This window comes from Lepisma saccharinum, chromosome 20, assembly GCF_977018435.1.
Source record: "Lepisma saccharinum chromosome 20, izLepSacc3.1, whole genome shotgun sequence".
NCBI lineage: Eukaryota > Metazoa > Arthropoda > Insecta > Zygentoma > Lepismatidae > Lepisma > Lepisma saccharinum.
The window spans coordinates 3767221-3791178 of NC_139248.1; the positions used below are offsets into that span (position 1 = coordinate 3767221).

General features: G+C 38.6%; 1 protein-coding gene across 1 annotated transcript in view; it reads left to right on the forward strand.

The window, feature by feature from the left end:
* The window catches only part of LOC146003648 (dorsal-ventral patterning tolloid-like protein 1), a 596739-nt gene that overhangs the window by 549342 nt on the left and 23439 nt on the right, over window positions 1–23958 (forward strand). The window contains exons 6-10 of the mRNA XM_083141997.1: window positions 3345–3556; window positions 5294–5504; window positions 11169–11377; window positions 15857–16082; window positions 22797–22990. Coding sequence (XP_082998123.1) covers window positions 3345–3556; window positions 5294–5504; window positions 11169–11377; window positions 15857–16082; window positions 22797–22990 — 1052 coding nt within the window. The remainder of the gene's footprint in view (window positions 1–3344; window positions 3557–5293; window positions 5505–11168; window positions 11378–15856; window positions 16083–22796; window positions 22991–23958) is intronic.

Sequence of the window (23958 nt, forward strand, 5' to 3'; positions counted from 1 at the left end):
GGTGTCAAAGGTTGGGGGCGCTGCTGTTACCACTAACTTTAAAGTGATGACAATGTGTTCTTAGTTTTCACCGTCTAGATCTGGCCGCATCACTCATCTCAATACTCCATCCACCGATGGTCGTATGAAATCGAAAACAAATTATTCCTGGATAACAATATTATGTCATCTTCACGTGAGCCATGGTACTATAAAGATGTAGCTGGGTAGGTAAGAGAGGATGGGGCGACGCAGCCCATATAACAATATCACGTCACGTGCAAGATGTATACTCATGGCAAAAGTTTGTCTGTATGAGCCGGATGCAGTGGTGACATAGTGTGGCACGTGGTCGGGCGCCCCAGTTCACAGCCAAACAAGTGCACGAAAGAGTCAGGTCTGGCTCCAAAAGAGCTAAGTTGGCAACGGTGCCGCGGAGGGAAGAGCCTCGCGAAAACTGTTCCTCATTCCCTTATCTTAGTTGGTTAAAAGTTGTAACAAATAAGGGAATGACTATGTATTTCTAAGGATTAATGTTTTGAAAATCTGAATAGTATACGGAGTTGTGCCAGATATTGGCATATCTGCTGTTTCGAGTGATTTATATTATTAGTTATATTATTTTGATAATATTATATTATTACGCAATCAGTGTTTATGTCGGCCTGACGTTAGCCTACAAAATTAATGCCGACACTCATGTTCCTAGTTTGAGGTAAAGCTCTGAAAATATGTTGTGGCTAAAAATAGTTCGTGGCGCTTCCGTCATCTGGAACAGTGTGGTGAGTCAGTTTCAATTCAGGCACGGTGTGGAAATCGAATAACTCTCTGTTTACTTTTTCGATTAGCTGTAGAGCAAACGAATTTTTTTTGGAGATAAGTTTAAATTACTACTAGCTGCAACATAGCCAATCTACTGCATTTTTATTTGCTTATATCGGAGAGTATTTACTAGTTTGGCTGTGCTTATGTCAAATGAATGTATAGCCAGTATTTGGAGCCCAAAAACACAGTTGAGTTTTTGAAATTTTGAGCGACGGATTTGTGATGTTTTCATGCATTTTTTTGTTGTTGTTATCATGAACATTATTATCATTCAATCCATGACACAACAGACCTCTGTGGTGGGTGTGGGTGGCGCACTAGGAGGCCGGAGATACCGGGTTGGAGTCACGGTCTGGTCATGGGTGTTCCTTCATCGGTTTCATATCATCACTCATCCTCATTGTCGTGCTTACTCAAATATGGCAAAAATGAAATATTATTAATCATTGAAAATATTGAGAAATATCTGGAAAAATATGTGCAGCGCTAAGGATTGAATGTTTCTCGTCCTGAAAAATGTGGCAATGTCACTTTCGATTCGAATTCTATCAGGAAATCGGATGATTTTGGTCCCGAAACCGGCTCTGAAATGTGTAGCCAGATCTTTATTCTGCATGCATGTTCAAGATGCAGTACGACCGACGTTCCTAGATTGTTTTCAAGTAGAATTTTATATTTCTTTGTGTAATTAGTTTTTAATTCTTGTTAGTGAAAATGGAAACATTTCTAATTATAGTAACTAAAAATTGTTGGACATGTGCAAAGGAAAGACAATAAAATAGTAATCGCATCAGAATGTATAGATGTTCCACAGATTTTTCATCAATTTTTCCCCGTTTTAAGCCCTCAAAAGGTTGTTGAATTAGGCAAAAGTAGACACTATAAATTTGTGTATTCCTTTCAGATGTGGCCTAAGACGGATTTTAAAATTTAAAACCCCACTCTTTTAGAGTCTCCCGATGGCGTAGTGCTAAGGTCGCTGCTTTGTAACCAGGGGTCCCGCGTTCGATACCGGCTAGAGGCATGTAGTGGTTCGGATTCCACTTTGAGCTGCAGATCCAGTCGCGATTAGCCTATCTGTGCATAAAGTGGACTTAAAGAAATCCAAACTGAAACAGGTTTTTAATATAGTAGATATTATTGTGCGATTCGCGCAGAATGTTCATCTAGGTATCGACATGTTTGATTTGGATATTATTAAATTGAAATATGTTATTGTAGAGACAAAGACTTACCTGCAGACCCCATTTTTTACCAGGGATAGATTCCCCTGTGTTGGAGAGAGAGACAGAAAAACATTAGCCTAAATCCAAAATTAAATCGCAAATACGCCACTGGAATTCGCCCACAGTGTCCCGCCAGCGGTTTCAAGGATAGGCCTTTTCCGCCAGCCAGGCCTGAATTCGTTAGACCGTCTTCGCTCCAATTAGTGGCTCTGAAGATTCCTGTTATCGAATTTCGGTTCTCCAGGGTCGCCGGGTTTTTTTTTTCTATTTATTGCGAACATCTTCTGAAGCCTCTAAAGCAGGTCACAGACATTTGATCACGAAGCTTCACGAACTCTGGCATCAGGTTTCAAACGCTTCATTACATTTTACGATTCAGTGGCGCTTAGTAGTAGCGTAATTTTCCGCTATCGGAACTCTTCTGCTTCACATTAGTGGAAGCATCCAGTGCACAATAACGTCAAATACTGTTATGGACTTGCAACAGTGTTAACGTTACATAGGAATGAGTAGTCTGTGTCGTGAGTATGGCGGTCTCGAGTCGTACATTGGGATCCTTGAGTATTACCGTGCAAATTGTCCATGACGATTTTCATTAATTTTTCTCTTACATCCTATGTGTTTTTAAGCTATGGATTTTTATCTATGCTGGTTCAGAAGTTGTCAACAGCTTGTATTGAGATTTCTTTTAATTTTTGAAGCTCTTATTTAGTCAAATAAAGTGTACAAATATGGTGATGGGCAATTTGCACTGCAATACTCATGGATCCCACTGTACATATGGATACTTTATTATATCAACAAATTAGAGGTTCAAACATCATGCCAGTTGGGCTCTCTTCCAAAGTCTAAATATAGCTCGTTGGAGTGAAGCATTCACTGCGCATACGCGAACAACAAACTGAAGCGACATGATACACGGTATTGAGAAAACGACCCAGTCCGAGAGACACGTAAGCGACATACGACACGTGCAGCTTGCCGTGTCTGTTCGATTCGAAAGGTTGCATTGATTACTGACTGAGGGTTCGCTTCCAAGCTACATGTGTCGCATGTCGAGTGTCTCTTCGGTGTGAATTCTCCCTTAGATGTTCAGTTTTACCAACAACTTTTTGAACAACAAAAAAAAACGTATAAATGTTGCAAACGCTTTAAATGTGTTTTTACTAAATAAGTTCACAATAATTTTGAATGTTAATTTTTCGAGTCACAAAGTAAAAACTTAAAAATGTTTTTGGGCTTGTGAAACCGTAGTTACAAAACAAGGCAAGCATACAAAAAAGAATTACGTATGAACCGTTTCTTCCTTTCCAGGTGTAATCACGAATATTTGGATGTGTACTCGGAGATCGCCGAACCGAACACCGCCGAGCTTATCAACTCCCCCTTCGGAGGGCGCTACTGCGGGAACATCCCTCCCCGGACTCGAATATCACTCTACAAAGTCCTAGCCATTGGATACTACACGGACAAGAATTTCACCACGCCCGAACTCTTCGAGGGAGTCTATTCCTTTATTAGCGACGGTGAGTATAGTGTAACTTACTTTCTGTTACCGTTACGTTACAATATAACTATAAGTTAAAGTAAGTCTTGAAGCTTTTCTGGCGTCAAATGACGAATAGATTATCTCGGGCTATCGATCAGGTGAATTCTAGAAAGGTTTCCAAGCTTTCAAGAGCTAACGTCATTCATCTTCAGGGTAGAAGTGACTGGAAATTTCCCCAAATAATGGAAAGTTTTTTGTAAACAGTGTGTGAAGAAGGAGCGGCTAGCGACAGACTTAGCAACTTGGGAAATATATTCTAACAGCACCAAACCTGACATGCCTAACCTGTCCACGTATGCATAAAATAGCTTAAATGAACAAAACTTAACTTACATGCTTATTTCCGCTATTATACGCCTACGTGGATAGGTTAGACAGGTCAGGTTTTGATGATGTTAGCATAGATTTCCCAACTTGCTAAGGCTGTCGCTTGAAGCTTGTGTGTGTGAAGAGTGTGTAGTTCTCATAAAGCATTCCAGGTGGCAGCACAAATGCAAAGTGTGTAAGATCTGCCAGAAGTGTTCTAACGTATGTGATAGGACCCATAGAGGGTCGGAAAACTACGTAGCCAGGAAATACAAGGAAAAGTAGGAATTTCAGCGGAAAATCAGGACTTGTACCAAATTATAAGGTAATATAGAAACTAGATACCGTCGACGTCTTCAGTGTTTCAAATGCAACAGATCTCGTTGCGATAGAACTGTCAGAGCAAATTGCACTTAAAACACCCGACAGCGAAAAATCAGACGAAATGAGGGCTGACTCGGTTGCTCAGTTGGTCGCCGGCCTACGTGGCGTAGTGGATAACAGTGTGGCCTGCGGCGTCAGGGGTCCCTGGTTCGAGTCCCTGGTAAAACATGGATGCTTGTGTTTGTCATGAATGAAAAATAGGAGTGTAACGGTTGGCGTTCTCATACACACCCAAAAGTCAACCTCACTTCCACTCCTTCGCGCAACAATGTCAGTTGTCCCGGGTTTGAATCCCGCTCTGGGCGTTCATTCTGAGTGTCCCTTCATCAATTTGAAGATATCATCACTCATCCTCATCTACCCAATTAGTCAAAAGTGTCAGAATTGCAAAGTAAAATAAAGAAATAAGTGAATGAAAAATTGAGAATTAAGTATAATTGATCTGAGAAAGAGAATGACAGGGAAACAAACACTTAGGGTTTTCCTTTTTATGAATAAAGTTGGGAAAGCGATGGCATGGTATGCAAGAGACTCAGGTTCAAGTCCTGAAAATTTCGCTGAAATTTATCCTACGTAGTACTTCTGTGTCTGCAAAATCATAAGACAAAATGAACTACATCACAATTATTTTGGCACTACTGAAGAACACTCGACTTGATACGTTCATCCTTCTGGATCTTTGTGTGTATACTGTCAGAAGTTATCTTAAAAAAAATACAATATTTTACCGTTAAAATTTAAGTCTTATCTGTTAATTTACGAAAATTGGACACAACCGCTTATTATTTAAATTTAAACATATTATTGTGTGTAAATACAGGTAATCATTATAAGTAGCAGTTAGGTGCAACATTATTTTTAAAACCTGACTCGTTAATTACAGTTAACTATGTAGTAGTGGCTTTAATACTTTTAAAACTGCCGTTGTTATTTTTATTACGATAGTTGGTTGGCAGCGGAATTTGACTGTCAACTTTTTACAGCGTGGCTACAAATGACGTGACCTGTTTTGTTTCCTTGGCAGAGATATATGAGATAGGAACCCCCGTACCCCACGCCACCTGCAACTTCACTATTTCCGCGACTGTCCAGAAGAGGCAAGGCAACATCCTGACGCCCACCTACCCGGGGGTCTACCCCAAAGACCTCGTCTGCAGCTACAAGTTACTGGGCACCAAGGGGCAGAGGATACGGCTCGAGTTCCGGGACTTCGATCTTTTCTATGGTGGACCTCAGTGAGTAGCACAATGTCCAGTCACCTGCAATGAAAATGGGACTCGTAACACCTTTTAGGGAAGCGAGCAGTGGCGGCGATTGGGTACCAAAACTGGGAAGGCAAAGGTGTCAAAACTTGGGGGGCAAAGACAGTATATTTCCGTTTGTAGATAAGATTTAGCATAGTGCGGGGGCAAAAGTGACTAAAACTGAGGGGCAACTGCCCCCCTCGCCCTCCCTAATCGTCGCCACTGGAAGCGAGTATTTCAGGATCTAGGTGTTCCATGTTTATTTTCGGTGACTGTGTATGTAAAACATTTTCCTACATATTGTTGTTAGTGTTAAAAATGATGAAGGCTTTAGTTATTTTTGCTGTTATAATAATAACGGTAAGTTTCTAGATAATTTGAAAAATAATCACATAAAAATTAATTGTGTATTGACTGCTTTGTAGACAATATTGTTGCCTTTAATCTTCTGTTACTGTGTGAAACTTGGTCCCTTACATTGAAAGAGGAACATAAATTGAGAGTATTTGAAAATAGGATCCTTAGGAAAATATTTGGACCTAAAAGGGATGAGGAGACTGGTGAGTGGAGAAGGTTACATAATTTAGAACTACATAATTTGTATTCATGTCCAGATATTATTAGAATAATTAAATCAAGAAGACTTAGGTGGGCAGGCCATGTGGCACGAATGAGAGAGGAAAGAGGAGTTTACAGGATTCTTGTTTGGAAACCTGATGGTAAGAGACCAGTAGGATGGCCAAGACGAAGATGGAGGGACAACGTCGAGATGGACCTAAGGGAAATCGGTAGGGATGGAAATGAGTATATAGATCTTGCTCAAGATAGGGACAGATGGAAGGCCTGTGTTGCTGCAGCCATGAACCTTCGGGTTTAAGAAGGCTAGAGAGTTAGTTAGTTAGTTACTGATAATAATTAGTTTTTCTTGTATGTACGCATTGCTTGCATTGTAGAATTATTTTCTTGTAGTTTAAGGTTATTCCAAGCATAAGAAAACAGTTTTTCGTTGTGACGTTTCAGGAGAACACACGTTACTATATTACAACAATGTAACATTGACAACATCCATTATATAACGGATTATTTTTGTTTAAAGAATTGCTAACCATTGTTATAACTGTATTTTTAGTCAAAATGAAAATAAATGTCTGATGAAGGGAGCGTGTGTTCTCCTGAAACGTCACAACGAAAAACTGTTTTCTTATGCTTGTAATAACCGTAAACTACAGGAAAATAATGATAATAATTAGATCACGGATTTTTAGGTTCTAAAAAGTGTGCTTTTAGGTTTCTAAAATAGGCTCTAAAAATCCTAAAATAGGTTCTAAAAATCATGAAGTAGGTTCAAAATTCCTGAATATACTGATTATTTGCAATCATTAAAAACAAAATTTCACAAGAACCGTAAGAAATTTTAATAGGTATATATATAGCAACCAAATAATAATTTTCTCACCAAATTTTAATTTCTTTACATCACTTTCAAAATTATCCACAAATTATTTGTAATACTATGTTTGCGCTGTTAGGAAAAGTTTCTTGATGATACGAAAATAATTTGCTGCACAATATCAGGGTGACTACTCACTTGGAATTCCTTGAATTCCGGGAATCATGCGTGAATTATTGGCTCTGGGAATTATGCGTGAATTTTGGTAAAACATGAAAAGAAGGTACAAGCAAATGTTTTCTCTATCCCATTTTTTTCCCGTGGACGTGAAAAATTGCAACTTTTATTAAGCGGGGTTTGGCAAGAACAGTTTCCTTTCTCTTAGGAGGCAAGGCTTAGCATTAAGAGTCCATAGTGCGGGGGCAAAAAGTAGGAGGAAAATGCCCCTATACTCGCCGCCACTGTGTTCATTTTGTTTTGATTAGGACCTCCCCATGGCGCAGTGGTAGCGTCATTGCCTTGTAATCAAGGGGTCCCGGGTTCGATACCCAGTGGAGGCACAAGTGGTTTGGATCCCACTTTAAACTGTAGGTCCAGTCCCGATTAGCCTTACTGTCCATTTTGTTTTGATTAGAGCTTTGAAAAACATCACAGACTCGGAGGAAGGGAAATGGACAGAATGCATGTTTCAAACACGCCAGTCATTGATTTGTTTCGTCACTAAACCGAGTAATACCTCTGTGAGATATAAAAATTCTGTAAAAGCTAAAAAAGTATGTAATAACCTAAAAAAAGATTTAATTTAGGCAGCTAAGTCTAAAATAGGTTCTAACAAGAAAAATAGGTTATTTTAGGCACTATAAAACTTCGTCAGTTGTTGCGTTTTTTAAAGAAACGCTGACATAACTTATTTTTTATTTACCTGCAAAGGAAAAAATAGCTTAGAAACCTAAAATCCGACGTCTACTGATAATAGAGAACTGCATAGATAAATTGAAGACCAATGATCACGTAAAAAATAATTGTGTACTGGCCTCTTTGTATTTAAATTCTTATAATGTTCTTTTCTATTACCTTTTGTTACTGATAATAGACCTATTGAAGAGCAATAATCATGTAAAAATTGATTGTGTATTGCCTGCTTTGTACGTTAATTCTTATTACCGTAGTTTTTCGAATCTAAGGCGCACCTGCATTTTCGCCTCATTAAAAAAAAAAATCTTCAAATTTAAGGCACGCGTACGTCAACGAAACCTGACCACCGGTTTGTACCGGGAAACATCAAGATTCTATCTCCCGCGCTTTCCCGATTACGAAACTGATAACAATTGAATGACTATTTGTTGTAAAATGTTCATTGTTGTCCTAATACAGCAAATTTAAAGGGGAAAATTTCGTTGAGCATTTTCTTATCAAGAAAACGAAATGTTGATTGTTGTATTGCAGCTACCGGTAATTTTAAGGAAAGTTAAGAAAAAATATTTACTCTTTGTAACTACCGGTATTAGAGACTACAGTAGATTCTATGTTGTACGTGCATGAAATACGTATCAATATACATCAAATCTAAGGCGCACCTGAATTTTGGACGTCTAAAATCTGACAAAAACCTGCGCCTTAGATTCGAAGAACTACGGTATATTGTTGCATTTAATCTTTGGTTATTGATAATAGAACTATATAGATAAACTGAAGAACAATAATCATATAAGCTTGCCCCCATGGCGGAGTGGTTAGCGCTACGACGCCAGGGGTCCCGGGTTCGAATCCTGGCCTGGGCATGGATGTTTGTGAGTGTCCATTCATCAATTTCATCATATCATCACTTATCCCTATCTTCGCAAATTAGCCAAAAAGTGGCACAAGAAGCGAAGTAAAATAAAGCAAATCAATCAATAATCATATAAAAATTGCGTACTGGCTGCTTTGTACGTCAACCCTAGCAATACCAAAAGGGGGGGGGGGGGCTCAGAGGCCCATGAATGAAAGTTCAATTGAACTGGACTGATGTGTGTTTTCTGTCATTTGTACACATAAGTTAACTAATTAGACACTACTTTCATGTTTTGTTATGGATTATACATGAAATATTTATATTTATAAATTACATAATAATTTTTAAGTAATTATAGTAAATCAATGTAACATTTATTAATTTTCTTCAATTACAATGTTGATACTTGGAACAATGCTTAAACTGTGCAAAATTCTAGCAAAGTTATCTTTTTTTTCTTTTTCTACTACCCATACGTTCATTATTTCAAATTGTTACTATAGTTTAGCAATTGAATATATATTCTGTCATGTATTGAAATACCTTTAAAACATAATTGCGATATCTTTCCTTAGAATTACCAACGGGTGGGCCTTTGAGGCCCATAAACAATATCAACAAAATAAAGTAACTTTTTAATGAACATTCTTGTGAAAAATCACGCTATGTCATTCTAAATATTGCAAAGAACAATTACTAATTTTTATGAATTTTTACATTGATGGATATACATGTAATACGCAAAAAATGAATCAGCGGGCCTGAGAAGCCCCCCCCCACCCCCCTTGGTATTGCTAGGGTTAAGTTATCACGATAATCGGTGGATGCACATGGTAGTTCGGATCCTACTTTAAACTGTAGGCCCAGTCTCGATTAGCCTATCTGTGCAAAAAGTAGACTTAGAAAACTCAAACTCAAATCAAACATTATTATAAGGAAAGAGCAAGTGAGAGATGGAAACAGATGACTGTTCAATTTAAGTTCCCTTATCGCCGTCAGCTTTGGACTGTAGGGTAAATTTAACGCGTTCCAAGCTCTTATACTGATCGCGGGCTCAACTGACGGCTGACCTACTTTTTGCTACCTGTCTATAGGGGTGTGTGCCTCCATGAGTGTCAAGAACCTCAGTTGCGAAAAGCTATAGGGGTAAGATCGCTCTCCCGTTAGAACGTTGCCAAGCACGTCTGTTTATGTCAGTTGTTTTCATTATCTTGTTTGTACAGTATTTGGGTATTTTGTGTACTAATTTTCCGTACTTTGTGTACTATTGTGCAACTTTTATCCAGTAACGACGCTGATCAACTTTTTCCCTCCCCCATTTTACAGTACATTTGGCAACGTGTTGCGTACCCGACGCTCATTTGTTTCGTCCGGCCAGCAACATTCGGTGTGACACGAAAATGCCCGATGTCAGTCGAAGAGAATTCAACTGAGAGCTGATTCGTTGTTTCTCAGCCGCCAGCTGGATCTTTCACTGTTGCACCTGGCGGTCAAAACACAAGGACGTTCGTTCGAAATAGAAAAACAGTGTCACGAAGTTAATAAATGGATTAAACCTTAACCTAGATAAGACCACGGGAATCAACTAGAAACTATGTCTCCAGCCCAGAACTCGGACAAAGTTCTGTCTGGCCACCCGGTACCAATTATTGAATTAGGAATAATATGACTACCGAAGGGAATTTTACCAATTAATCAAATCCATGCTACTTTGATAAATACAGTAATTTCATTAGCATCAGTAGACTAGCCTGAACATAGACTATTGGGAAAATATCATACACAAAGCACTCAAGCCTTAATAATATTAATTTTAGGAGTAGGTCTATATTTTACTATTTTCCTAGACTATGAATACTACGCATCACCATATTCATTTAGAATTTAATACTCCCTAATGCAAAAGGTACGATTATTAATAGCTCCTATTATAAAAATTATTATTGCATGTACAATCACTTGTTATAACCTATTATTTATCTTTAATATACATAACCAATATAAAATTCCTTTTCATATAATAATACATATCAACTAATCAACTAAATGAATAATTAGTAATTAATCCCTTGTCAAAACGCTCTGAATTGCACAGTTACTACTCACTGTAAATGAACATTAAAACTTTTTCGAAAGGCGAGTAATTTTCGATGGCGTCAGCCAAACGTCCACAGGGGTCTTCAGTCACCTATACTCTATCCCGGAAATCTCTGGAGTAAGACCGCTCATAAAGGTAGAGAGAGGGAGAAAGTAGGCGGAGCGAAGCAGTACAAGCTGCTGCAATGGCTGGTAACTTCAGCCGCTCTTTCCCCCTCCATGTAATCCCGTTCAATCCCACTTGTTCATTGGTCGAGCACTCTCGAGTCGCTACTTTCTCACAGACTTGATTTCGTGGGCTCGCTCCAGATATCCCCGGGACAGAGTATATTTTGTGGTAGACGAGTAAACTCGAATGTGGTGTTGACAGTATCTTTCTCTGTTCCCCCAACAGCTGCCCCTTCGACTACGTGAAGATCTACGATGGGCAAGACACGAGCGCCCCGGTGATAGGGACGTACTGCGGCCAGCAGAGGAACCTCGTCATCTACTCCAGCGAAAACAACATGCTCCTCACCTTCGCCACGCTACAACGAGCAGCCAACACGCAGAACAGGGGCTTCTCTGGGATGTACGAGTTCAGCGAGAGCTTCGTCAAGTTAGGTACGTCCCCTTTCTCAAAGATCTTGTAATTACCCAGGACAACACATGGCACTGATGGTATGGTTGAAGTCCCGATTCGAACGCCAGTTTGGTATCTTTGACACAGCTCGAGAGGAAGCCGCATCTGGTTTCGAACCAGCAGCTGTTTTTCTGAGAAGCGCTGTTGTCACTTTCACCTCAAGTGTTTAGACATCCGACACGAACTGCGACGTTACACTCCCAAGATCTCCACATTTCTTAAAACGGACGCTATTGGTGGGAAAGGTTTGAGAGGCTGGGCTCCACGTGGACTTGACACGTGTCGGAGGGAAACTGATCTTTCGTAACTTTCTTTGAAGTAAAGTGGCGTTCGAGTCAGGACTTCAAGCTACTCTTCCCGTGTAAACAACTGGGGAGAGCACTGGAGCGACTCGCTCCAGTAGTCAGGACAGTCCAGTGGCTGTCCACGGAGGACAGCGACTCGACCTGGTGAACGCTTTCTGAGGACAGCATAGAGGCCGTGTCCTAAAGGTGCAAGACCGTACTTGAAGCGAGCATCCTCCGAGTATGGTCTTGGAGTGCGGTCTTCAAGTCGTGTCTTTCGAATTGCACTTTGACTGCAGCGCCAAATACGATCAGTAGATAAAACTGAGTACTCGTTGTTTTCCTCATCATTTAAACACCTGTTTTTCACCATAGAAATCATGTTGCATTTTCAAATGTTCGTACACATACATTTCCACACATTAGAAGTACTTTAACCAACAACTTGCTGGCCCATAACGTATATTTATCCTGTGTCGCTGGCTTTCTACCTCCGCGATTTTAAACAAACGAACAACGAGTGTGGAAATCACGTGACCGAGTCAGCTTCCATCTGCACTGCGAGCTATGCACTTGCGTCCTCCTGTTCTTGGCGCTTTCGAACTGTACTAGGTGACGTCACTTCCGCCAAAACCATGCTTCAAGTACGTACTTTCGGACAGAGCCAGAGTCTGTGTTGTGTTGTGTCTGTGAGAGTCCATGGAATTTGTGTCGATTATAGGAATAAACAAAATAAGCTACGGGTGTATGAAGTCGAAGAGATGAGACTTGATGTATTTGGCGTAGGAGAATCATTCAACCAAGAATGATCGAAAATAGAAAAATGAAAGAATTTTTCTTTTTTCCCAGACATGTCCTTGTGCATTATTGTATTAATTTCTCGTGAAAAAAAAGTGTGTAAACCGTTTCAGAACTTTTTTTTTAAATCGACAACGACGTTGATGGGTTCATTCTGTGAAAAGAGCACCAAACAGCTGCAGCTACTATCCCACTTTGCTGGAGTCTAGTAGAAAGTGTGTAAACAGATACTCGCCATAGAAGGGTCGAGTCGAGCAGATAGGCCAGTAACTCGTCCCAGTAACTCTCCCGCACACTCGACCAATGTAATCCAGCCTTTAATGTGAAAATAATTGTAAAGACGTGTAAGTTAAATATCCGTCCTGGCATTTTCAGCCCACAATCATCTATTTCATTTTATATATCCCTGTATTGGTAAGACTAAACTACATTTTAACATGGAGATGATGACTGTGTTCACTTAAGTTTCAATTTCACTGCGTCTTTCATTTCACGATACATATTTGAGGGCCCACTAGCAGAGACAAAGTATGTGTACTACTGGGCTTCGAGCGTATACTGCTCGCTTTGCCTCTTCGAGCGTTATTCGCTCGAGCGAAAAAGATCTCGACTCCGAACGCTATCTAGCGTCATCCGGGCGAACTATTCGGAGCTCGAGCGAAATCCTTTCCCTACAGCACTCTAATACTCAAACCTCACTTCCACGCAGGTCAACGAGGATCTGGAGCCTGGACCAACGGCCAGGATCATAGACTTAACTTGGCGGGGGTAAAGGAGGCACTTACCCGCCAGCAATTTTCATTTTTTTTAATGTATCTCCAAGTTGAGGATATTTTATTAACATCATAGAGCAACAAATAAATATGGAGTAATTTCATGTTTTCTCAAATGCAATAGTTATTTATCAGAATAGTCCTGGACACTATTTTATGGGATGGAAAACATTTCGTTTCCCCCCTCCCCGAAACTTTGTCTCCAATTTACGCCCATCAAGGGGTCCCAGGTTCGATACCCGGTGGAGGCACATAGTGGTTCGGGTCCCACTTAAAGCTGTAGGTCCAGTCACAATTAGCCTTACTGTGCATAAAGTGGACTTAAAACACTAATTCAATCAATTCACGCCCATGGCCAGGGTAATCCATTGTGGGCTTACGTTGTTCTGTGTACTGAGTAAACCCTGTATGGCCTAAGCTTTTAGCCTAGGTAAGGAGATTTCTTGGCAAGTAATGAATGAATGAGTGAGTTTTAAAAATTGAGTAAAGAAGTTTAAAACAGATTTAATTTAAAACAACCTAGCTTTGAACCTGTGAAAATTCATCTTTAAATAAGGGCTGGATTGGTCTAGAAATCAGCGCACTTTTAAGTTGAGCGTAAGACCTCTGTCCTCTTGTGGGTCTCACCCAGGTGCGTCTATCGAACGCCACACGATATTGATTCCAGGCTTTGAGATAACAGTTTCTTCGAAGGACAAGGACTTCTTTTGTTTCACCCTCGTAAAAGTCCCCGACTTCCCCGCCACTCCAGAAGGGCCTCCGAACAAAGGACACCTCTTCTCCAAAGAGCAGAAGCTCGTCGGGATGAGTTGCCATGGCAACGGGATTTGCAAAAATATAATTTAACCCCCGGCGGCTGATCTATCTGAGCAGTTGGCCTTTGTATCGCCCTGGTATGCCTCTATTCATTCTTCGCCGAAACCCGAAACCAGGAAAGATAAGGAAGGGTTATAATATACATACTGTAGAATGGTCCAGATGCTATAGAGCCAATGCTCTCTTCTGGACAGTGTTGCCACACGAAGAGAAAATTCCCTTTTTGAAGGGAAATTCTGATCGAATTTTAAGCCGAAAGGGAAATTCTATGATGAAAAAATCAGAGATATTTCAAGGCACGAGACTCGGAATTAATTCAGATTACACAGGGTTATTACAAATGATCTTCTCGATTTCAGATACATGTAAATCACATTTAATCAAACTCGCATTCGAAAAAGGTTGTATGAATGTAAAGAGTAACTCATAAAGTTCTAGGTATATTTCATGACCTCACAAGTGTTCAATGTAAACCCTTTTGGTAAAACTTGCATGGATCGTTTACTGACGGGCGGTCAGTTGACTTTCTCTTGCAGATGCAACCCCTTTCTTTAAAATCACAGAACCATTTACGAATTAAATGCCCACTGGGTAGATCTGCACCAAACTTTGTGCGGAAATGTCTCTGCAACTAGTAACAGACTGGTGTACGTGGAACTCTAACACACAAAACGCTTTCCTATCTTCGCCGGCAGCCATTTTCTCTCGTAGTTATTATCCAGCAGTGTTACCAACCGTATCTGAAATGATATGAAATAATATATGAAAAATTGTATCCGAGTTTCATTAAACGTGATTTACGTGTGTGTGAAATCGGGAAGATCATTTATAATAACCCTGTATTTCTATTTCATTTTACGTCACTTTTCTACATATGTGTCTAATAGCAACTATATTTACGTTTTTCGGTAACAGTATGGTATAGGGAAAACACATTTCACTCGTTCATTTCGTCATTTTTTACGTTCGTGCTTACCTATTATGCATTGCGAAACATTGTTTTAGATGGGATTTCGCTTCTTTCACGAAAATAGCTTCTATTTTTTACATATCGAGTAATTATTGTTCGTTCCTCTCACACACAATATGGCGGAGAAATCTTGACTAGCGTTGTCGATTATCAGTGGGTTTGCAGTGTTGCAACCTTCTTCACCGAAAAAATACCTACTTTCGTGTTACTCATTTTGTATTTTTTTTCGGGTTCGAAGACCCGCCCCACGAACCATGCACGTGTAGCCCCACACACCATTCACGGATAGTCCCACGAACCATGCATGGATAGCCCCACAAACCATTTATAAATAGCCCCACGAACCATGCACGCATAGCCCCACACACCATTCACGGATAGCTCCACAAACCATTTTAATAGCCCCACGAACAATGCACGGATAGCCCCACAAACAATTCATAAATAGCCCCACGAACCATGCACGCAAGGTTAGGTTAGGTTCTGTGAGGTTAGGCAAATATAGATAAAATTGTCATGTTCTGGCAAAACAATGGCGAGTTTGGAAACGCTGACCGGGGGTTACGTCATTGAACGCACGGAAAATTTGGTTCACCTAGTCGAACTTAATGGAGGCAAGAGCTTTTGTGCATCGGAGAGACATTAATGTCGAAAAATACATGATTTACCGGTCGAATAAGTTGAACAAAGGGAGAAAACACTTCCACGAGCTTTCAAAAGTCTACAGAAAGTCAGTTCCGTAAGTACTTTCTCCTGTAAATTTGAAGAAATGTGTTTTCCCTATACCATACTGTTACTCGTTTTTCTTTCTGCTTCCAGATTTCATTTGCAAGAACGACAGCGAGCACATCCGGGGGTCAGAGTGCGACCAGAAGATCCTAAGCAAGAAGGAGTCGAGAGGCATGGTGTACAGTCCCAACTACCCCTTCCTCTACTTCCCGAAGATCGTCTGCAGGTACTTCATCTACGGGATGCAGGACATGCAACACCTGGAGAGGGTGAAGCTGGAGTTTGAGATGTTTGACATCCCGGAGAAGAACGCAGAGTGAGTACTCGAGATGTTTGTGGAAATTTTAACTATTCTGGATTAGGCTAAATTGTTCTTGGGATTGAAGGGTGATTGCCAAAGAATAATGGTGCCAGAAAGACGAGTAACTAGCGACGGCTGTAGCTCCTTTGAGATATACAGGGTGATTCAAAAATGTTAACATTATATGGGAAATGGAAAATTTGCATTTTAAAGGAGAAAACTTTGCTGCAATGACACGAATTTATTGTGTTATACAGTATGTTTAGTGTGTGACAGTCTATACAAACATGAGTGTTACAATAATATTCATTAAAGAAGTAGACGTAGATGGTGAATAGTACCTTTTCTATTTCACATATATGTTAACATTTTTTTAATCACCCGGTATATATAAATGCTAACAGCACCTAAGCTGACCTGCCTAACCTACTCACATATTCATCTAAGAGCAGAAATAAACATGTGAATAGGTGAGGCAGGTTAAGTTTTTCATTTTTTTTCTTCCTGCTATTAGATGCAGCTGCATAGTCTAATGTGCAAACTTTGGGCTCTGGCCATGGGACGCTTGCAGGTTTAAGTCTCCCAGGGGAAGCATAACAACTTTTCCTGAGATTTTGACCAGAGTATGGGACTGGTTGCCACCTACTATCGTGATTTAATTGGGAAACTAGGAATGAGTAGTGTAATCCGCTTATAGAAAACCTGCAACAACAACTGGGGGTTTGCCACGCTGGCCACACGTCACCCCCTAACTTGTTGGCGTATCCTGGACATGGCCGTAGGCAGGAAAACATTTCGGGGGGGGGTCATTCATAATTGTTCCCATGGGCGTCGCCAGAAATTTGAATAATAGAAATAATAACAATAATTGTACAATAATAATTAAAATTTCATAATAATAAAACAATTTTATTCCATAATAATAATACTAATAATTATTATTATATTATTGTTATATCCTTGAGGGGGCTTACTCAATCCAGCAGATGAGTGAATATCCAGCACAAGTTTCTTTTTGTTTTTTTTACGTTTCATACAGTGTGTACTGAAATGCACAATTATTATACTTCGTCATTAAACTTTAGATACCTTCAAGAGAAAAGCTTTAAAAGTTAGATGGAAATTTTAGTCATAAAGCTTTTGTTGTTTGACTTGAAAATTAAATTTTTGGAATTTTGAAAAGTGTTGAACCAATTTTTTTTTTAAAAACTTAGCTTGGTGCATGGATTGTAACCTCAATCGCGAACGTAATGCGCTACAAAACTGGAGATCCTAGGTTTGAACTCCTATCAAGGGGGATTTTCGACTTTATGGGACAGGGAATTTAAAAGCTGGAAAGGGAATTTTGGGACAATCATAAGGGAATCTTCAGTCTATATGCCTTGTGACGCAGGAGCAACACTGGAAAGATGACAGCAGAAGTGACAATGGAGGGGTCGCGGGTTGGTTACGATTCGGAGAATAAATCCTGTTTCACTCAAGTTTCAGAATTCCAAATGTATGAAAATTCTAGCTCGATCGTTTCAACATTGTCTCCTTGTATTTTTGTGATGCTTCGAAAAAAATAATTGAAATTTTGTTAGAAATTTTGGTTTCTGAACTTCCATTAATCCAACATGTCAGAAGTTTCGGGGAGGGGGTTTGAACCCTAGAAACCCCCCCTCTAAATACGGCCATGATCCTGGATTCTTATAAAGGGCATGCTGTACACAATTTTTTTAAAACATATATATTATGGATTGGATTGATTTGTTGTTTTAAGTCCACTTTATGCACAGTAAGGCTAATCGGGACTGGACCTACAGTTTAAAGTGGGATCCGAACCACTATGTGCCTCCACCGGGAATCGAACCTGGGACCCCTTGATTACAAGGCGACGACGCTACCACTGCGCCATCGGGGAGGCCATATATATTATGGAATGGGGGATAGCATTATACGTATTCAACAGTTGACAATTTGCACATTAACATTACTAAATATTGCATAACGTATAAAGTAATGAAATATGGATAATAAAAGTTTAAAACTCACCAGGTTTGATGTCTGATGTGGAAGTGGAAAATTTTAAAATCACTTGATATTTATAAACAGTTTATATTTACATTGGAGATTCACAATATGACCGAGAGATTTTTCATGTCTTAAAAGACAAACCAATAGTACGTTTAAATTGCTAAATCCATCCTTAGTCCACACACTCGTTCTATCAACACTAAACAATAGACAAGGCCAACAGAATAACCTCTCTGTAACATCACAACCTGCTAACCAGCTAGTTTTCTTGTATTGTGCAGTTTGAAAATGTCTTGCATACTCCTGTTTCTTATGATTACTACACAGGCTGGTTAAAGAAGGGCAAGGTCTATCATTTTTAACTATTTCTTGTTTTTCCGAGAAAGAGCGAAAGTTGAATGTTTTTTTTTAATTAGGTCCTGTATCACTTTCGGGAAAATAGAGCACTAAGTAACTTTGAAAGAGGCCCAGAAATAAAAATAACCCAAACTTTAAACTAAATGTGCATTGCACTGTACCTCCAAGGAGAAAAATCAATCACTGCCACTGCTCTTTGTTCAACGAAACAACAAACACACTCTTCTCTGTAGCTGTCACCTCACCGCATGCAGCCATATTCACGCATTGTGAGGGGGAAGAAGCAGAGAGGGGAGGGAAGAAGCACGCGAGCAGTGCTTGCTCACGTTAAAATCTTCCTTCACTGATGCGGTCCATCCGACAGTTTGCTCTGCAACAACGTTAATGAGCATTACTACATTCTAATTTCTTCATATAGGAGAAGTATTTATTTTACACGAGAGCGCTCAACTAAGCTTATATTACATTTATTGGATCTGAAGTGAAGGAAAGTAATAATTCTTTTCCCACACTTGACGCATGCGCCCAGAATATGCCTCTGGGTGGGAGTGACGCCGGCAGTTGGTAAGTAGGCACTGATCCTCGAGGGCTGTTACACCATGTGTTATTATTTTTTGATGCATAGGTGAGTGGGTTAGGCAGGTTAGCATATATCTCCAAGTTGCTGTAGTTGTTGCTAGCCACTTGTCTGGAAATCAGTGTTCAGAGAGTTACTTTTCAAGAGTTAGAGTTATGGGTACTCAATTTAAAAATTAACTCAGTTATAGTTACTGGTACTTGTGGACACGCACGTACACTGGTCCTCTAGGGCCTGGGAATGGTCACAACTAGGTTACCCAAATTGGACTTCTCAGTCAGGCTAATCAAGACCATCTTGATGTTCAGGCCACAGCGCTCAGTCAAGACGTCATCATCTGGAGGCGATCGTCTTAACGCTGTAAACTCCTTTTCGTAATTTTACCGTAGATAATTAAGGTATATTTATTTCTCTTATGAAGTTAAATTTTGACATTTACCCTCCCGACGAATATAGTTAGAAGAAAAATTTATAATATTGAATATTTACACCAAAATTTTCATTCAGGAAGTTACTATGGCCACCACAAAAATTCCTACCATAGCACAAAGAAAGAGTTGAAAACCGTTAAAAACTTCCTGGCGGAAAAATTTAAACATTGTATATCTTTGAAAAATTTTATCGGGAATATTGGTCAGCTACAATAAAACTCGTAACCGCTTTTGTATGAACTTTTGTATGTAAAATCAATTGATTAAATAAAACAAAAAACATGTTAGGTTGACCGTAAACTTTCCAAGTTACCTAATCAATTAAATTGTCTTTAAGTTTACCCAAAATTAATCAACCGGATAATGCAGATATTCTGTGTAGCTATACAATCTCAATACAAAACCTTAATTTCTATATTCTTGCAGCAAAAGCGAAAGAAATTGGTACAAGGGCAATGTTACATTTCCGTGATAAAGACTAAACCTAAATCATTTGTCACATTGTAATTTCGATCCTATTGACTTTATTGAACGAAAGATAATAAACAAATTGAATCTTTTCATTGTCGTTAGTAAGATCTGTGACTATAACTTAAGAGTTTCATTGAAGAAAAAAGCAGATTAATATTTCCATTTTAACGTTCACTTGGGAAATAAACATTTGGAATATTTCCTTACACTGTTTTTTACATTCTGTTAACAAAAATCGTGAAGAATGCTAATAAATTATGAAACAATAAACATTATCACTGATTTAATAATCAAAGTTACGAACATTGAAGCTTCACAAAGACAAAAAATAAAAAGCAGTTCATATGAAACAGTTTTAAAAATTTAATACATTTGTAGTTCATATTAACATAGCTAGGTAACAAAATGCTTTCTGTGTGAAAACATTTGTATTTGAAACATAAGTAATATATTATTGGATAGTTTTACACACGAATATTTCATCGAAGTTCTTGTTACACATCGCAACTTTGTATTTGAATGTACAACATATCTTTCATTATCCTCCGATTAGCGTAAAGAAGCATAACGCGGGATAAAATAAGAATAAATGTACATATGTATCAACTTTGCCCCGTTGTATAGCTTTCTTTCATTAAGCACATTTTGAAACTGAAAATTTGTGTAAATATGAATAATTTATCGAATGCTTGCATAAAATTTACACTAACAAATTGCTTTGGTAGACGTAATATTAACCAACGTTTGTAATTCAGGGTAAATTATTTGATATTTCTAAAAAAATGTTGACGTGTTGTCCACATTTACGAGTATATTTGATACCTATTCGGGACACATGAAATGTTTACATCATGAACTATTACTCTTATTTATTTTTTAGTATAAAACACTTAACTTGTATCTTTTCGTAGTGACTGAATCACATGGAATTGCCCTAAAAATTTATCATTTTTAACAACATCTTGAAGAAATGTGAACGTTACTCTTACCTTTTTCATTGTAATTGCCTCTGCAATTGAGTACACAAGACTTATACACCATACCTCTTCCACATTTAAGCATATTTACACGTCATGTAAACTCGATTACAGTTCTTAAATTTGCATTACAATTCCATATTCACTAAAAAGGTCCAACATTGATTCCGAAGAAGCAAATCAAACATGGCGGCTATCTCGCCTCCAGTTGATGACGCTTAGTCACGTGACCGGAGCAAGCCATGAGGCTTTCAGATTGAGAAGGTAATGGGCTAATAGGGTAAACAGATGACCAGCCCTGACTGGTCACTGGTGTCAGATTTATACCGAAATATATAGAAATCTGGTTCCCTTTTATACCGAATGGTTGTTTACAAAATACCAAGGAAACTTGGTCGATATTTACACATAACCATGGATCTCCATAATTACATCATGCAATTTAGGCTTTTACATTATTTACATAAAATCATTAAAGTTGTAAATCACATACCTTCCTAAAATATTTTTTCAATGCTGAAAAAGATCACATAATAATTAATTTTGTTATCTTAAAAAAAGTGCAGATTAATTCCAGAATGTTCGAATCTCGCGCAAGGCGCAGATAATGTATGCATATACATGTAGCAGATGTTGAGCTCCTGCTTTAGAAATGGAAGCATGACCAAATTCGAATGGGGCGACACACTTGAAAGCAACTGTTAGCTTTCTTTCTGCAGAAAATTTTCTTGCAAGCAAATTACATACAATCACTGATCAGTAATTGTAATAAAATAAATGTACAAGGACTTGCATTTGTTTATGTTTCTGGTATATCATATAAGTCGTATATTTATATTATTGCTAAAAATAAATTACTGAACAAGGAGTCTTTGCTTCAATGATCACTCATTCTATTTTATTCAACTACTACGTTCCAAATGAATCCAGAACAGGGAAGTCTTCATTCAATTTGAAATGATGAACTGCAATAAAGTCTGAATGTTCTCAATTTAGCATCAATGAAGAAATACACAGAGTTGGAAACAAACTTGTCAAATTTAGCTCATTCCTCATGTTAACAAATTTTTGAAGTTAACAATTTAAGCATTGTAAAGTAACTGTAAAAATAACTCTTGATAATGTTACTTTTATTACAAAGAAAAACTCCGTTATTGTTACAACTTTTAATAGTAGCTAGTTACAGTTAGAATTTCTTAAAAAGTAACTTTGCTTGTAACCTCATTATAAGTAGCCAGTTACTTCCAAACACCGAAGTAAGTTGATGCAGCAGATATACAAAGATCACAATCAAAAGTGTAAAATAGAAATTGCATCAGAGGTTTCAAGAAATATTAAAATTTCCGAAATGTGTGAAGCTAGAGAACTCATTCTGAGCTGATTTGAAAGTTAAAGAATAGGAAAAGTCAAATGAACCCATTTGTTACAGGGTTTTGAAAAATAGTCCTTTTCAAAATGTGCATAGTGTTTTGTTAGTTGAAGCATATAGAGTTTGCAAATTTAATAAAAAAATGAAGAAGGAGGCACAAATGAGAACCAATCATTTACTGATTCTCCCTTCTCCCTCTTCCTTTTGTGTGTGAGTGTGTGTGTGTGTGAGAGAGAGATTTTCGATTTTCATGTAAATTTTTGTAACCAGAAGCATTCCAGCAATACCGAACACCAACATATAACACCTGCAAGATTATGATAAGCATTGCTTTTTGTGTTATGGAAATGCTTTTGAAATTATCCATTTTGGTAGTTTTGTGCAAAATATATTTGCTTCCTGAATTTATGAGGTATTTGTGTTATCTATGATAAAGGAATTAGGTGTATCATACTTAAAAATCATAAACAATGAAATATTGTCACAGTACTACAGGCCAACTTCTAGAACTACATTTAACTCTCTCCACAGGTGCAACGATGGCTACCTGAAGATGTATCTACGAGGGCAGGACGAATCCTTTGCTTACGACAAGTATGACCATGAGTTCTGCGGCAAGACTCTTCCCCAGGAGTTGGTGTCCGAGGGCCCACGCCTTATGATGGTCTTCAGTGCTGGTGAGCTCCAAGGGACCGGGTTCAAGGCTAAATACACATTCGAAACTGGTGAGTGAACCTCATTACTTAAAATTCATGAATTCATACTTAGGAATGAATTGGAGAAGTTTCAACTTGTGTTTTCAGAAGAATTGGTAGCAATGTATCTCAAAAATCATTATGAAGAGGTTTTAAGTCCACTTTATGCACAGAAGGCTAATCGAGACTAGACGTACAGTTTAAAGTGGGTTCCGAACCACTATGTGCCTCCACCAGGTATCAAACCCAGAACCCCTTGATTTCAAGGTGGCGACGTTACCAGTACACTATCGGAAAGGCTATACAAATAATCCTGAAAAGTATTTGTCATTCATATTAACAATAACCAGTAATGTATTTTATGGAAAGGAAGGGTTTTGGTCAACTCTCTCTCACCAAATATGTAGTTGTCATTTGTAGTACAGTGGGATCCATAAGTATTAACAAGCAAATTGTTTATCACCACGTTTACTTCCTTTGTCTTATGCAATGAGAGCTTGAAGAACGGACACAAAACACCAAACAATCTACTTACAACCTCTGAACCAGTATACATAAAAATACAGACCTTAAAAATACATAGGATGAAGATAAAAACCAACAAAAATAGGCATGGGCAATTTTTCGGGCAATACTTATGGATCCCACTGTACATTGCAGTATTTTGCTAATTTGAGATTGAACCTGTTAAATGTTTTGGGGGTCCAGTCCTCTGGATTCCTCTCTCCCTCTAAATACGGCATTCCCTTGAACTACTATTTGATAGCTCTACCTATTCAGGACAGTTACTCTTTCTAGTTTTGGTGTTACTGAGATAGCAGTACTTTTCACAGATCGATGGGCAGACATAAGTGACATGTAAGGGTCCTTTTTTTTCACAATATTGCTGATTTGCACGTTAAAATTTGTTATTTGTGTTGGTTTAGTTGAGCTCGAGATTGAAGAATATTCTAGTGCATTCTAGGATTACTGTTGTTACTACTTTTAAAAATATTGTC